The sequence below is a fragment of the Lynx canadensis genome, chromosome C1 (genome assembly GCF_007474595.2).
Source record: "Lynx canadensis isolate LIC74 chromosome C1, mLynCan4.pri.v2, whole genome shotgun sequence".
Taxonomy (NCBI): domain Eukaryota; kingdom Metazoa; phylum Chordata; class Mammalia; order Carnivora; family Felidae; genus Lynx; species Lynx canadensis.
In genome coordinates, this window is record NC_044310.1 from 202,313,041 (window position 1) to 202,329,168 (window position 16,128).

Here is a 16,128-nt window from a genome sequence, read left to right on the forward strand (position 1 = left end):
AAGAAATATTGGTTGTTTCTTTCATTAAAAAAAAAAAATATAGCGGACAGAATTCAGCCTCCCTTTATGATAAAAACGCCAGCAAAGTAGAAATGGAGAGAACTTTCTCAACCTGATAAAGTTAAAAAAAAGAATCCTACAATTAAGATCATAGTTAATATGAAAAACCAGGCATTGTCCCCTAAGATTGAGAACAAGGCAAGGATGTTTATTCTCACCACTCCTATTCAGTATCATTCTGGAAATCCTACCTGGTGCAATAAGGCAAGAGAAAAGAATAAAGGGCATACAAATTAGAAAGAAAAAGTAGGACTGTTTATTCACAGACAACAAGGTTACTACATAGAAAAATCTTGAAGAACCTACCCAAACAAAGCTACTAGAACTAGTGAATTTAGCAAGGTTGCAGGATATGAGGTCAGTATTCGAAAATGAATCATTTTATGTGGTAGTAAAAACAGTCCAATTGAAATTTTAAAAACCTACCATTTATAATAGCACCAAAACATGAAAATTTGGGTGTGAGTCTTACAAAATGTGCAAGATCTGTAGGTAAAAACTACAAAACAATGATGAAATCAAAGAAGTCCTAAATAAATGCAGAGATATACCATGTTCATTGATAGGTATATAAATGATTCAATGTTGTTGAGATGTGAGTTCTCCCCAAACTGATGTATATGGACTTAGAGCAATTACAACAAAATCCCAGCAGGATTTTTTTTTTTTTTTAATATAGAAATGACAAGCTGTTTCTGAAATTTATATGGAAAGGCAAATGAGCTAGAATATACAGATTTTAAAAAGAAGGACAAAGTTGGAAGGCCTGCACTACCTGATTTCAAGATCTACTGGAAAACTGTGGTTGTAAAGACAGTGTGGTATTGGAGAAAAGCTAGGCTTGTAAATCAATGGAGCAAAATGGGGAGTCTAGAAATTGACCCATGCAGATATGGTTAATTGATTTTTGCAAAGGTGCAAAGATAATTTCATGAACAAAGGATAATAGTCTTTTCAATAAATGGTGGTAGGACAATTAAGATATCCATATGTAAAACCATGAAGCACAATCTATACCTTGTACTCTATGTAAAAATTGACTCAGAATGGATTTTAAACCTACGTGTGAAGTGAAAATTAAATAGTAATTTGATATCTGCTATAGGCCACATTAGTAAATTCTTCTATGTGCTGTTTGGTATGGGGTTTAGAGATTGTAGCATTTTTAGATTGCCAGTTCTTATTTAAGTAAATGATATTCTTTCTAATCGAAAGTGATTAAGTTATTATAGATCTAATTAACTGAGGCCTTTCATACAAAAACTGGTTGATGCGTTGGACAGCTCAGGGACCAGTCATTTGTTTAATGAGGCTCTGCTTCCCTATGTACAGAATAGAGAAGATATCCCTGAACTGTGTCTGTTACCTGGTCCGTGGTGTCAGTTTAGAACTCAACAGAATTTAATTGGGATGAATTTCAAAAATCATTTGTTCCGACTCTTTTTTTTATAGATAAAGAAACAGAGACCGGGGTGCCTGGGTGGCGCAGTCGGTTAAGCGTCCGACTTCAGCCAGGTCACGATCTCGCGGTCCGGGAGTTCGAGCCCCGCGTCAGGCTCTGGGCTGATGGCTCGGAGCCTGGAGCCTGTTTCCGATTCTGTGTCTCCCTCTCTCTCTGCCCCTCCGCCGTTCATGCTCTGTCTCTCTCTGTCCCAAAAATAAACGTTGAAAAAAAAATTAAAAAAAAAAAAGAAACAGAGACCTATAAAGAGAGGGTAACTCTACCAAACTTTGGTAAACAAGTTGCAGGACTAGGATTAAAGTTCAGGTGTGTGTGTGTTTCTGGTTTGGGTACACCCTTCCATGATTGTGCTCTTTGGGGAAAGAGTAACAATTAAGTAACCAAGAAGTAATGTTTGTTTATGTCCAATGTGAAATAGGATTCAAATTGACACCATTTCTTTGCTACCTGGGGATATCCTTTAGTACTGATACAGAACCCTTCTCTCCTCCCTAAAATAAATAGAAAGTAGATGGTGATGTCATTGTGTAGTCAAGAATGATAGAAAAATGATTTAGATGGCTGAACTGCTGCTCACTATGTGATGGACCAAACCTGGTACCTGATCTTTCAGATGCTGACTGATAACAGTCAAACTCTGCTTTCTCTTCCCTTTTTTTTTTTTTTTAAACATCAGTATGAATCTGATTCTCTGATGTGAATGAACCACAATGTATCTTCTCTCTGTTATTTAAGTTCCACAACTAGTTGAATGAACACTCACTCCAAAGTTAATTTTAATTAAAACATTCACTCTGAAATAATTTTGTCCATATTTTCTTTAGGGGCCCTAGTGAAAACAGATGAGCAGGAAGTAATCAACTTTTATTGACAACAGAAATCATCCCTTTGTGTTTGCGCATTATGGAATCTGGAAGTGAACTTTCTAAAACGTATGTGCTTTTCAACTTAGATTTTATATTTTGTTGGCTCTGGACTACTTTATGGTTCTGGGATCATTTTCTGCCTCCCTTCAGGCTTTTTGAAACTTATATGAATATATTTTCTCTTTTGGATAAAAATTGTTATAAAATGATCATTTAAAAATCCAGACCTGGGGCACCTAGGTGGCTCAGCCAATTGAGCATCAGACTCTTGATTTCAGCTCAGGTCATGATCCCAGGGTCATGGGATCAAGCTCCCAGTTGGGCTCCATGCTCAGTGTAGAGCCTGTTTAGGATTCTCTCTCTCTTTCTCTCTCCCTCTCTCCCTCTCTCCCTCTCTCCCTCTCTCCCTCTCTCCCTCTCTCCCTCTGCCCCTCTCCCCTACGTGCTCTCTTGTGTGCGTGCACTCTCTCAAAAAAAAAAAAACAAAAAAAAACAAAACCATATTATATATATATATATATATACACACACACATATATAAATATATATATGTGTATATATGTGTTTTTTTTTTTATCAAGCCCTTCAGAAGAATATAAAGTTAAACACTGAATTTTTCAGTTTTCCCTGAACCCACTTCTCACCACAAATGTATATAATTACAGGGGCACCTGGTGGCTCTCTCAGTTAAGCATTCGGCTTCAGTTCAGGTCATGATCTTGTGGCTCATGAGTGAGCTGTGCTCGGAGCCTGGAACCTGCTTCGGATTCTGTGTCTCCATCCTCTCTCTGCCCCTCCCCACCCTCAAAAATAAACAAACATAAAAAAAATTTTTTTTAAGTGTATATTCCAGACATTTTTTTACGCATACTCAAGTGTATATATGCCTTGGGCTTTTGCTTACTTTGCACTTTAACTATGAATGACAGCCCCCGATTGGGTAGAAAATTCTTATCTCTCCCTATCAGAAGTATGTTGCCATAGCCCTGTTGTCTTCTGATATTGAATGTACAGTGAAATCTTGGGGCCAGCAGCATAAGTTAATCCTTTTGTTGGTGAACTTGCCTTTTCTGTGTGGATGTCTGTAAGCTTCTTTTATTATTTTTAACTTCATTTGATGATTTTGTATCAATTTTTTTCTGGAAGAACATACTCCTCGTGTTTCTTGTTGGTTTTTATATAGTTTTCTCCTTAAGTTGTTCTAGTCTTTTCCCTCAGCAATATCATTTATGCCTTTCACATCTATTCTTCTTTCCCTTTAATAATGTACTGCTTTTTTTTTTTTAATTTTTTTTTTAACGTTTATTTATTTTTGAGACATAGAGAGACAGAGCATGAATGGGGGAGGGTCAGAGAGAGGGAGACACAGAATCTGAAACAGGCTCCGGGCTCTGAGCTATCAGCACAGAGCCTGACGCAGGGCTTGAACTCACGGACCACGAGATCATGACCTGAGCCGAAGTCGGCCGCTTATCCGACTGAGCCACCCAGGCGCCCCAATAATGTACTACTTTTTAAATTTCATGTCATGTGATTTTTCTGAAGGCTACTTTTCCATGTTGCTATTTTTAGCAACATCAAACCTCGGCTCCTAAAGTATGCTTAGTCACATCGAATTAATTTAATTCAATGAATATTTTAGCTGGGTTGGATGCAAGCAGATGTAATGGTTTTAAATTTTTTTTATTTTAAACATGCAATACAGGGGCGCTTGGCTGGCTCAGTTGGAAGAGCATGCAGCTCTTGATCTCAGGGTCATGGGTTCGGACCCCACATTATGGGTAGAGATTACTTTAAAAAATAAGTAAATAGGACGCCTGCATGGCTCAGTCATTAAACATTTGATTTAGACTCATGTCACGGTCTCAACAATTGTGAGTTTGAGCCCCGAGTCAGGCTCTGTGCTGAAGGCATGGAGCCTACTTGGGATTCTCTCTCTCCCTCTCTTTCTGCCTTTCCCTTTTGTGTGCACTCTCTTTCTCACTCTCTCTCAAAATAAACTTTTTTTAAGAAGTAGTAGGAAAAGTTTTACTTACCTCATTTAGAAGAGATAAGGCACAGCTAAATTTCTAAATTCCTCTTGGCCCATGGAAAAAAGAAAACTAGGTTTTCAAACTGGGTTTGGATCTCAACTCTACAACTTAGTGGCTTTGTCACTTGGGACCTTAACCTGACAAGTTATTGATTAGCAGTTATGCCTGGCACATAGTACATGTTAAATAACTGGAAAAGTATCTGCATTTTTTAAAATTTATTTATTTTGAGAGAGAGAGAGTGTGCGTGAGCAGGGGAGGGGCAGAGAGAGGGAGAGAGAGGATCCTAAGCAGGCTCTGCACTGCCAGTGCAGAGCCCGATACAGGGCTCAAACTCACAAATTGTGAGATCATGACCTTGGCCCAAACCAAGAGTTCAGATACTTAACTGACTGAGCCACTCAGGTGCCCCCATATATCTATATTTTTAAGAAATTGTTAGTTACCCAGACCTGCCCTTTTATATAAAATGTGAATAACAGTAGGACCTACCTCACAGGTTTATTGTGAAAATAAGACGAGGCACGTTATGCCTATAGGAAAAACTCTGGCACACAGTATTCATATGGTAATGTTTATTATGAATCTTTTTAACTATGCCTATCTTGGGGAGTAAGTTGTACATAATGTCAGGGTCTCTGCTTAATTTTCTGATTCACAGTTATTCCCGGGAGATGAATCAACATTTGGAAGACAAATCTGAGCAACGTTTTAGACTCTTTTTGTTTTACTCCAGGTTGCCACGTTCATCCTCCAGAAGATCCTTTTAGATGACACAGGTTTGGCATATATATGTCAGACATATGAGCGTTTCTCCCACGTTGCCATGATTTTGGTGAGTTCTTTCATCTGTCTCTATCCCCCTTACGGTTACTTCTGATTACACAGCTTAGTCCCTTTTGCAGTTGACACTGAACAGCATCCTGGAACCTTATATAATGATTCTTGAAATATCTGATCTCTGATGTCAACTAGAATTATTTTGTATTTTGTGTGTTTTTTCCTACCCCACACCATTTTGGGGGAAAATAGGGTAAGATGGTCCTGCAGCTATCCAAAGAGCCTTCTGCCCGTCTGCTGAAGCATGTAGTGAGATGTTACCTTCGACTTTCAGATAATCCCAGGTAACTAAACATTTACAGGATTTATGGGACTTTGGGGAAATACTCTGGTGAATGGTTGCCCTGTCTCATGGCATAGCTCTTAAAATCTTTAGGGTAGGCAAGGGATATAACTTTAAGTCAGACAGAACTTAATTAAATCCTTTTCAAATCTGAAGTGCTGAATTTAAAAATCCATCAGAGGGGGTGCCTGGGTGACTAAGTCAGTTAAGCGTCTGATTCTTGGTTTCAGCTCAGGTCATGATCTCACGGTTCATGAGTTTGAGCCCCACGTCAGGCTCAGCACTGACTGTGCAGAGCCTGCTTGGGATTGGGATTCATTCTCTCTCTCTCTGCCCCTCCCCCCATCTCTCTCTTTCTCTTTCTCTCTCTCTGTCTCTCTCTGTCTCTCTGTCTCATAAAAATAAATAAACTTTGAAATAAAATAGGGGCGCCTGGGTGGCTCAATCGGTTAAACGTCCGACTCTTGATCTCAGCTCAGGTCATGATCTCACAGTTCATGAGTTCAAGCTTCACATCAGGCTCTACGCTGATGGTAGGGAGCCTGCTTGAGATTCTGTCTCTCCTCTCTGCCTCTCACCTGCTAGTATGCTCACTCACTCTCAGAATAAATAAATAAAAACTTAAAAATTCATCAGAGTTTTGGGGGTGCTTGGCTGGCTCAGTTGGTAAAGCATGCAGCTCTTGATCTCAGGGTCACGAGTTCAAGCCCCACGTTGGGCGTAGAGCTTACTTTGGAAAAAAAAAATCAGTTTTGTCTCCCCACTGTAACTCTGTACCCTCCTCTAAAATTTCAGAGAATCTAGTCAGTTTCCAGCAAACCTTATGATACATTATTCCTGTGGTTTGAGCTTTCTATTGCTGCTTCAGGTGGTCAGAAAGAGAAGTATATTTTCAAAGATCTCTTAAGAAAGGAATGGAGCCCAGAGGACTCTTGAATTACATTTTCAGTTTTCTCTTTGATTCCTGTAAAGTCCTTGAACTAATTATTTTATCTGCCTGTGTTCATAATCTGTCAGAAATCATACATTGTAGATATGATGCATTTTAGAAATGTTTGACCTTTTGCTTTGTAAATCCATAATTCATGCTGAAAGCCACTTGCTCAGGTTCTGCTAAACCACATAATGGGGCAATTTCTGTGTTCCTAGGAATGGGGATAACTCGATTTAATGTGAACGCAGCCTTCTCCCACTGAGGTTATTCAAGCCCTAGCTATTTCTTCAACCATTTTGTCCTGTTCTTCAGTGGTTCCTGTTCCCATCAGTTTGAAAATATGTTTATTTAAAATTCTACTTGTACAAAGAGACCAGACTGAACAAAAGCCGTAACTTTATTTAAAACAGCTTTATAAATCATTACCGTTTACCTGTTTAAGGTTTTCAGATTTGATTTTTCTCTGATTATCTTTTAAAGAAAATGATACATTTAAAAGTTCATCTGATAATGTTGCCACCATTGTTTTGTTTTTACTTCTCACCTTTTATTAAACCTTTTAACTATGAAGCTGAAGCAGGGGCGCCTGGCTGGCTTGGTCAGTAGAGCATGCAACTCTCGGTCTCAGAGTCCTGCATTCAAGCCCCACATTGGGTGTAGAGCTTACTTTAAAAAAAAAGGGGGGGGGGGAGAAATAAAGAAACTGAAGCAGTTTTTGGAAAGACACAAGTTTATACTGTTCAGAATTAAAGTTCATTCATTTATCGTAATGAGTCAAGTCATCTCCCCTGTTCATGCACTGACTTTAGAAATGTTTCATTTACCATAACCCATCTATTTCTGTCATGAGTGTATTGACAGTATTTACTGTAATGAATCCGAAAGCAGTTGGAATTCAGGTGAACTCTTGCACCACTTCATTCCATTTTGCTTTGTCATGAAATTCCACATTGAGGCATCATTCTGAAAATACAGACGACAGATCCTGGAGACCTCTGAGCCCATGCCTAATACAAGTTTTAAGGAATTTTAATGGATTAAGATACCTTGACTGAACTGCATATTCCCAGGATTCATTATGTGTGTATCTAAGACAGAACTTCTTCTCTGTCCCCCAAATGTGGGTTTATTTGCTGGTCTCCCCGGTTGGCTTGTTTGTCTCTGATGTAGGGCACGTGAAGCGCTCAGGCAGTGCCTCCCTGACCAGCTGAAGGACACGACCTTCGCCCAGGTGCTAAAAGACGACACCACCACGAAACGCTGGCTTGCACAACTGGTGAAGAACCTGCAAGAGGGCCAGGTCACCGATCCCCGGGGTATCCCCCTGCCCCCTCAGTGATCCTCCCCCGCCCCCTTCCACTGCTTCCCCAAGTTGGGGACAGGAGGGGGAACCTGCGAGGAAAACAGCTCAGGTTTTACCGCCGACCGGGAATAGACAACCTCAACGCTGAACTGCACTGGAGAAGAGGGGCAAGGTGACCCCGCTTGAGGAGTGTGGGCTGCCATCTCAGGCCGCCTCCAGGACCTGGGCTCCCTCCACTCCTCCCAGGAGATGGGCTCCTGACACAGCAGTCTGCCACCACAGCTCCAGGAGGGTGTCCACACCAGCAAATGCTGTGTCTGCAGCATGCCCGAGATGGCCCTTCTCCCCCATCTCCACCAGCCACTGGCGGGGAGGGGAGGCAGGGTGGTGGCAGCAGCACTGTAGGCATGCTGAGCGCCTGGGACCAAGCCAGGTGGCGGTTTTTTATTTTGCCTTCCTGGAAGACTCAAGATGTGTCTCTTCATCCTCTCTCTCAGTATTTGTTTACTTTGGTCTTTTGTTTTTAATGTCAGAGAGAGGTGTGTTTAGTGGACACAAGCTGTAATACTCAGCAAAACTTTGTCAATTGGCACTGTTTACAAGTCTGTTAGCTGCATAAGCTTAATAAAAAGTTGGTCTGGGCATTACATCCCCTCTAGCAGGCCAATAGCTGCATGAACTGTGGGAGGAATGGGAAGCAGGGGATAGAGAAAGCCAAAGGACAACAGGACCCCACCTCTTTCCGTTCCTTTTCTGTTCTTCCGCCCCCAGTTCCGGATGCCACAAGGACCCTAACCTTGTTTCTGGCTCCAGCTGCTAGCTTTTCCAAATCTCAGTGCTTTTCTTTTTTACATCCCTCGTATTAAAACTTTAACAGACGTCTTAATTCATCAGGCTGTCCTGGGAGGGTATTGTACTGGGGAGGAGAGACAGCAGTGGACCTCACCTTGAATTCCAGTCCTTAGAGAGATTTTCTGGGTGACTTAAAGGGGAGGTGCCTGGGATCAAGATGATAGGCTACTCAATCCCATTCTTTGCTTTAGTATGAGTTCCTGTAGCTCCATCTATGTCTTCATAATTGTACTTGAAGTGGTATTAGCTGAATGAACTCATGTTATTCAGATTTAAGATGGAGGACTGGACTCTGCTTCTTCACTTAAGTCTCCTTTTTTTTTTTTTTTTTTTTTTTGACACATTCCCTATTGGTCTATGGGAATTACAGGGTTGACACTAAAATATTTCCAGCTTGTTCATATGTGTCAGAGAGTCCCTTTCTATCTTTGGAGCTCTAGATAACTCTTCACACTCCATTGGCTTGAATCTGTAACGTGGTGTAAACTGTCTTGCTTTCCTCTAGTCCTTCCCCCTGCCAACACCTGCTTGCTCTCTCTCATCCCCATCTCCAATCACAGATGGGATTACTAATCAAGTCTAGAGAGAGACAAAGTATTTTCTGTCCACGTCTTACACAAATGAAGGTGCCTACAAACAGGTTGGGCCAGGAGGCGGGGAGCTGTCTGCAAGCGGCAAGCTCAGAGAAACCTTCGCAGAGACAGTTTTGCCAACATGAGGGCTCTTTCAAGCCGACTTTCACCAAGAGAGCCGGCCTTGTTAGTTGGCTTCTGTCTCTTTAGAACCAAGAAAGTAGTAATTGAGTAGCCTAGATGTAGAAAGGGTAGAATAAGCACTTATTCCCCTGCCTTCCAAAAATGAAGAGGAGAATCAGGTCAGCTCTCAGTCTCAAGCCTGAAGAGAAGAGGTCTTGGAGAAAGCAGAGAACAACATGGACCAGATAGACGTCTGGACCTCCTTCAGCCCTTAGTTTGTGATCTGGAGAGTCCAGCTAAGATAACCCTTATTTTTGCCAACTGCCTTCCTGCTGAGCCAAAGTTTCTCATTCCCCCTCCACTGAGGAAGCAGCTGAGGCCCAGGGCCTTGCTCCCTGGGAGATTCTCTTCTCTCTCCATCTTTTGGTGCGTTGGCCATGTTACTGTGCCAACAGTGTCTTAATTCCTATTCCATCTATTCTCAGCTGGTCTTGGACCGCACACAGGAGTTGGGGGAGGGGTGGAAATGGGTATTATTCCTTGTAGTTGATCCTGATGCCTTATGTGTATAAAGAGACCCCTCCATTTTTTGTTTTCCATCCCTCTCACACCCTAACAGGATTGAAATAAAACCTGTTTCTGATTTTATAAAAATAATTTTTCCTTTAAACTGGAGACTTGATTTTGTCAATATCTAGATATCTAGGCACTCTGGTCACATGATCCTTGTCACCCCTGCCCCTACCATCTGTTCATCTACACAAACACACTGTTGTGCCAAGAGAGCATTGATGGTTCCTTTGTGGATAGGTCCCTTGGGGAAAGTCCTGCGGATGTATCAAAGCTGTTTGGGAGGCTGGGGTGGTGCCCTTTATCTGGTAAAATATCTTCCTGAAACAGAACCTCACTCCTGCCTGTAGTGGCCAGAACTTAACATGGGAGAGACTTCTATAAGTAAAGAGGTAGTGCTTGAAACATTTTATCACAGACTGATATTCATTTCCTTCTGAGGCTCAAGACTTAGCACACATCTCCTTAGTTTCCATGCCTGTTTCTGGCTCTCAGCGAGACGGAGCCAGCCTCTGCTTCCAGCTTTTTTCCAAGGCACTGGGGGACCTGTGACTGAGTGGTGGAACAGGGCAAGGAGACGCACTGGCTGCCTTGAGAGCACTCTTTCCTTACTGTCTGCATAGCATTCCCCTGCTCACTACCCCTGCTGCTCAAAGGCTGAGAGGCGGAGCAGATAAAGTTCTTGCTGTCAAAAGTCCAAGTAGAACATTTGGAATAGGGAAAATAGAATGAAATGAGATACCTGAATGCTGTGGAATTTTTAAACTATTTAAATACATTTATTTCAAAGCTGATCTAACAGCTAAGTTGAACAACAACATTAACAAACCTAATGACATACAGAACACTGCACTTTAAACTGACATTATACATACTCTCTTCAACTACACCAGAAGCATTTACCAAAACTGGTCATAGCAGACCACCAAGCCTCAAAGTTTTTCAAGAAAAATTAGAATAATGTTCTCTGAACACAGTGGAATTAAGTTAGGAAAAAGAAAACTGGAAAGTTCCTAACTTTAAAAAGCAAGCAGTGCAGTTCTAAATGGCACAGAAGAAATCACAAACGTAATTAGAAAAAAAGATAGCCATATCAAAACCTGTGACATGCAGGTAAAGTAAAAATAATACTACTTTAAATTCACATGTTCCAAAAGAAAGGATGAAGTGATCTAAGTTTTATGTCAAACTGGGAAAGGATAGCAAATTCAAAAAACAATAAGTACAAAGAGCAAAAGTCAATGAAATAGAAAATGTGCAATAAAGAAAATGAAGTGGGAAGTCATTCCCTTGAAAACGTCAGTGTAATTGATAAACCCTTAATAGACCTTAGATCGGCGGGGGGGGGGGGGAAATGTTAGAAAAAGGGTGGGGGGAGCACCAGGGTGGCTCAAATGTCCGACTTGATTTTGGCTCAGGTCATGATCTTGTGGTCATGAGATCAAGTCCCCAGTCAGGCTCTGCACTGAGCAAGTGGAGCCTGCTTGGGATTCTTCCTCTCCATCCCTCCCTAACTCGTGTACACACGCTCTCTCAAAGTAAACATTAAAAAAAAAAAAAACTTACAAATTACATTTTGGCTTTTAAGAAAGGAAAAAGGACATCACTCCGATCTACAGTCACGAATCTTCCATAAAGTTCCAGAGACTATAGAATAAGGGAACAGGTTCCCATTCACTTTTGAAGCCACCAAAATCTATCAAGGATATCACAAAGGAAAACCAGGGACTGAACTCTGCTATGAATGTAGAAGGAAAATTCCTAGGAAAAAATAGGTCTAGCATACTATATATATATTACAAATGATAGTGCACCATACCTAATCTGGGTTTACTATAGAAGACTGATTTAATACTTGAAAACTAAATGCAATTCACATAATCAACAACTGTATAAGGAGAAAACCCACACAATTGTCTAGACAGATGAACAAAAGAATACTATGAAATTCAATACCTATTCATGGTTAAAATAACAAACTGAAAACCAGTAATAGAAGGGCACATCCTTAATAAAAGGTATCAACAAAAATCCTACAGTAAACTACTCAATGAAAAAAATACTGAAGTCCTCCTCCCTGACATGATTGAGACAAAGATATCTACTCTCACGCCTCCCAAGCCTGTGTGCTAAGCCAAGAAAATAAAAGGATAGGAAAGTGGAAAAAATCTGCTGACAGCACAACTGTATACATTGATAACCCAAAAGAATCTCCAAACTCAGAATTGAATGGATTTAGCAAGGTCCTAGAATACAAAGTCAATATGCAAAAATAAAAATAAATCAATTACATATTTCTAAATAAAAAAGTGGAATTTCAAAAATATAATAGGGGTGTCTGGCTGGCTCAATCAGAAGAGCATGTGACTTTTTATTAATTTTTGAGTAATCTCTACACCCAACATGCGGCTTACACTTTTGGGGCTTGCCCCAAATGAATAAACATTTAAGAAAATTTTTTTAAAAAGGGCACCTCGGTGAATCAGTCAATTAAATGTCCAAGTTTGGCTCAGGTCATGGAGACACCATTTGTATTTTTTATTCTAACTTCCCTCATTTTGTCCTCTGGTTCATTTTATACCTCCTTGTTCCCCTTCCCCTTGGTTTTTCGTTTTTAGTGTCAGAATAGAGGAATGGCTATATATCCTCCAGCTTTTGACGTTATGTATCCTGGCTTTTAATTAAGTGGTCTCATATTGATGATTTTTAAAGTGGAATTTAATATTTTGAGAAGCGTTTTTGGCCACGAAGAAGATGGGCTTCATTTCAGAAGTTTTAGTTAGGCTGGAAGGACTGGGGAACTGACTCTAGTCCTGAGAAGCAAGATGTTTAGGGCATCTCCCCTGTGTATCAGAAGGGTCTAGATTTGTCTGTGTGGCAGCAGGAGAGGACAGTGTTTACGTCTCCCTCTTTGCCAGCTGCCCCTTCATTTCAATTTAGGGCTTCTGGGCCTTTCCTGGGCATGATTCCCAGAAAATCCCTCTGCTGCTGCTGCCCTGATCAAGTTTCTGGATCTGTTAATAATAGACAACAGGGGGGGAAGGGCCAGGATCATTATGGAAATAGGAACGATCAAACCACAGGGACAGTTCCTGTACCAGGGCCCCGTCTGTCTGCTCCCTCCCTGGTTCTATATAGAGCATCCTGTAATGGGCATGTCTTCTAAGCCACTGTTTGGAGCATTCTAACCTTGTGAAGGTCTCGCATGTGCCTGCCCCAAAAATGAGAACACATGATCTGGGGAACATTAGCATGAAAAAAAAAAAATCTGAGATCTGAACTCTCCCAGAAAATACAGGAGGAATGATAATACCCCTGACCAAAACCCCAGAAGGGAAGAAATGGGGCAGCAACTAGGTAAGGCAAATAGAAACAGGCAAACCATATATAACCCAGGAGTGTAGAAGTGAGGAATGTGAGGCAGAAGTGTGGAAAACTAAGGATGTGATGATGTTAGGGGAGTAAAAATGGGGGAGGAAGATAAGCACATGAGACAGGTGCTCTATTAAGTAAAACCTGAAGCCTGCACCATTTAATTTGTGGTGCTCTCTTAATCTGTTTCCCTTAAATGGCCTCCCTCTTCAGCCTTCCTAGCCTGTATACTCTTCCTTTATCAAAACCTGCTCTCAGGGGTGCCAGGCTAGCTCAGTTGGAAGAGCATGTGACTCTTGATCTCAGGGCCCTGAGTTCAAGCCCCACGTTGGATGTAGAAATTACATAAACAAACTTTCAAAATCAAAAACAAAAACCTGCTCGCTGGAGAATATGGAAACAGCTTATAAATTGTGGACAAACAATAAAATGTCAGAAATTAACACCTGCCCAAACTGGAAACCCTGTTATTGTAACAGATATAGAAAACTACATAAAGAAAACATACAGTTAGGGGTGCCTGGCTGGCTCAGTCAGTAGAGCATGTGACTCTTGATCTCAGGGTTGTAAGTTCGAGCCTCACATTGGGTGCCGAGGTTGCTTTAAAAAAATAAAATTACTGGGGCGCCTGGGTGGCTCAGTCGGTTAAGCATCTGACTTCAGCTTAGGTCATGATCTTGAAGTTTGAGCTTGAGCCCTACGTGGTCGTCGGGCTCTGTGCTGACAGCTCAGAGCCTGGAACCTGCTTCAGATTCTGTGTCTCCCTCTCTCTCTGCCCCTCCCCCGCTCGTGCTCTGTCTCTCAAAAATAAACAAACATTTAAAAAAAATTTAATAATAAAATTACTTAAGAAAAGAAAAGAAAAAAGGGCACCTGGGTGACTCAGGTACTAAGCATATGACTTCGGCTCAGGTCATGATCTCATGGTTCGTGAGTTTGAGTCCCACAACAGGTGAGCTCCAACCCCATATTGGGTGAGCTCCAGCGCTGTATCAGGTAAGCCCTGCTTCTCTCTCTCTATCTGCCCCTCCTGGCATTCTCTGTCTCTCTGCCCTCCCTCACTTGCGCCCTTTCTCTCTCTCAGAAAAGAAAAAAAAAAAGTATAGTTGAATAAGTTAGAAAGGGAAGACTGTTGTTAGCTCCCAGGACTAGAACTAGAACTCAGCCAATCATTTCAGAAGCCAGCTATGAGCATGATCCCATCACAACTCCCTCCTCCCAGAAGTAACCACGATCCTGACATTTATGGTAATCACTTAGGAGGATTTTATTTTAATGGGACTAAAGTTTTAGCTATAAATAATCACTAATGGTAGAATATTAGGCACTTGAGGGGTGTCTAGGGGAGCCACGAGAGGTAGCCAGATCTCAGCACACTTAAAATCGCATCATTTCATACAGTTAGTTCCCTTTGTGCCTATGATTAAAACACACCTCCCTGGAAAAGGATCCCCAGAAGCCTAAGTTCAGCGCTGTGCCCTGTGCCTTCAGCTGCCTGATTCCCATCCACTGGTCCAGAAAACTCCATATCCCATAGTCTTTCCAAGGCAGAGCAGAAGTAGATCCCAGCTCACAGTGCTTGGGAGAGTGCCAGGACCTGTTTGTCTCTGACGCTGACGTGTGAGTCCAGGACATGGCCTCAACTTCTCTGGGCCTCAGTCTCTCCGTGTGAGGTATGGAGCCGTAATAAAACCTTTTAAAATTTAGGGGCACCTGGGTGGCTCAGTCGATTAAGTGTCCAAGTTGGGCTCAGATCATGATCTTGTGGTTTGTGGGTTCGAGACCCGTGTCGGTCTCTGTGCTGACAGCTCGGAGCCTGGAGCCTGCTTCAGATTCTGTGCCTCACTCTCTCTCTCTCTGCCCATCCCTCCGCTTGTGCTCTGTCTTCGTCTCTCTCTCTCTCTCTCTCAAAAATAAACATTAAAAATTTTTTTAAAAAAACGCATTTTAATAAAGCCTTTTACAATTCCTAAATTGGTCCCCTTGCCTCAGTGTTGGTTTCTATTTCAGCCACCTAGTCATTCACCTTGCAAGAAGCTCATTACCTTTCTTTTCCCTGTGGGTGTCTCTCCAATCTTGTGCTCCACTTTTTTGCCCTTGATTCTTACGTACCACAGGTCCATGCCATCTCTACACACATCTTTATAAACACGCATGCATGTCCTTGCACATTGGAGGCGATGAACAAGTGTTCATAGCATGGAAAGCACGGAAAGGAAGCATGGAAAGGAAGAACAAATGAACTGTTCGGTGCATTTATGCGTGCAATTCCTTCAATGTTTAGCAAGGGCCCAAAAGAGTCAGAGATATTAACCTGTCCCTCGACACCCTTTTCTCCTCCCTCCTCCTCTCTCTCATCTTCCTCCTTTCCCATCCTATTTCTTTTTGCCTTGCCCTGTGCCACAGAGCTAGGCTGAGCGCCCCACAAGGCGGGATGCAGAGACACAGAAGCAGGCCGGTGGAGCAGACACCCTGGAAAGGAGCCAGATGAAATGAGGGCAGAGACAGCCGTTCACCATGCAGGGAGAAGCTGTGCGGAATGAAAAGCAGCGATTCATGGAGCACCACCACGCAGACACTCCTTGGGTTTCACTTTGAGAGCTACTGCAGGATTGGGGTCAGTGAGGGCTGGCATCTAGATGAAGGGCAGCCAGGCTCCTCCTCCCTTAATCCCTCTCTACCCACCCCTCCCCCAATATTCCCTCCTGATGACCTGTGTCCTGGGCCTTTAAGAGTTGGAAGGGCTGGACCAAGGAGAGAGCTCACACCTCTCCCCACCCTACTCCTTCTCTTTGGCTGCAAGTCTGCCAGTCACAGCAGCAAACTGCAGTAGAAAAGGGGAGGAAGCCAGCGGAGCA

At 42.1% G+C, this 16,128-nt stretch overlaps 1 protein-coding gene across 1 annotated transcript in view; it reads left to right on the forward strand.

Annotated features, from left to right (window-relative positions):
- The window catches only part of CNOT9 (CCR4-NOT transcription complex subunit 9), a 29,759-nt gene extending 19,761 nt beyond the window's left edge, over nt 1-9,998 (forward strand). Inside the window, 5 exon segments of the mRNA XM_030325463.1 lie at nt 2,347-2,385; nt 2,388-2,458; nt 5,158-5,256; nt 5,454-5,545; nt 7,649-9,998. Of these exon segments, the coding sequence (XP_030181323.1) occupies nt 2,347-2,385; nt 2,388-2,458; nt 5,158-5,256; nt 5,454-5,545; nt 7,649-7,817 (470 nt within the window). The 3' untranslated portion in view covers nt 7,818-9,998.
- The last annotated feature ends 6,130 nt before the right edge of the window (nt 9,999-16,128 follow it).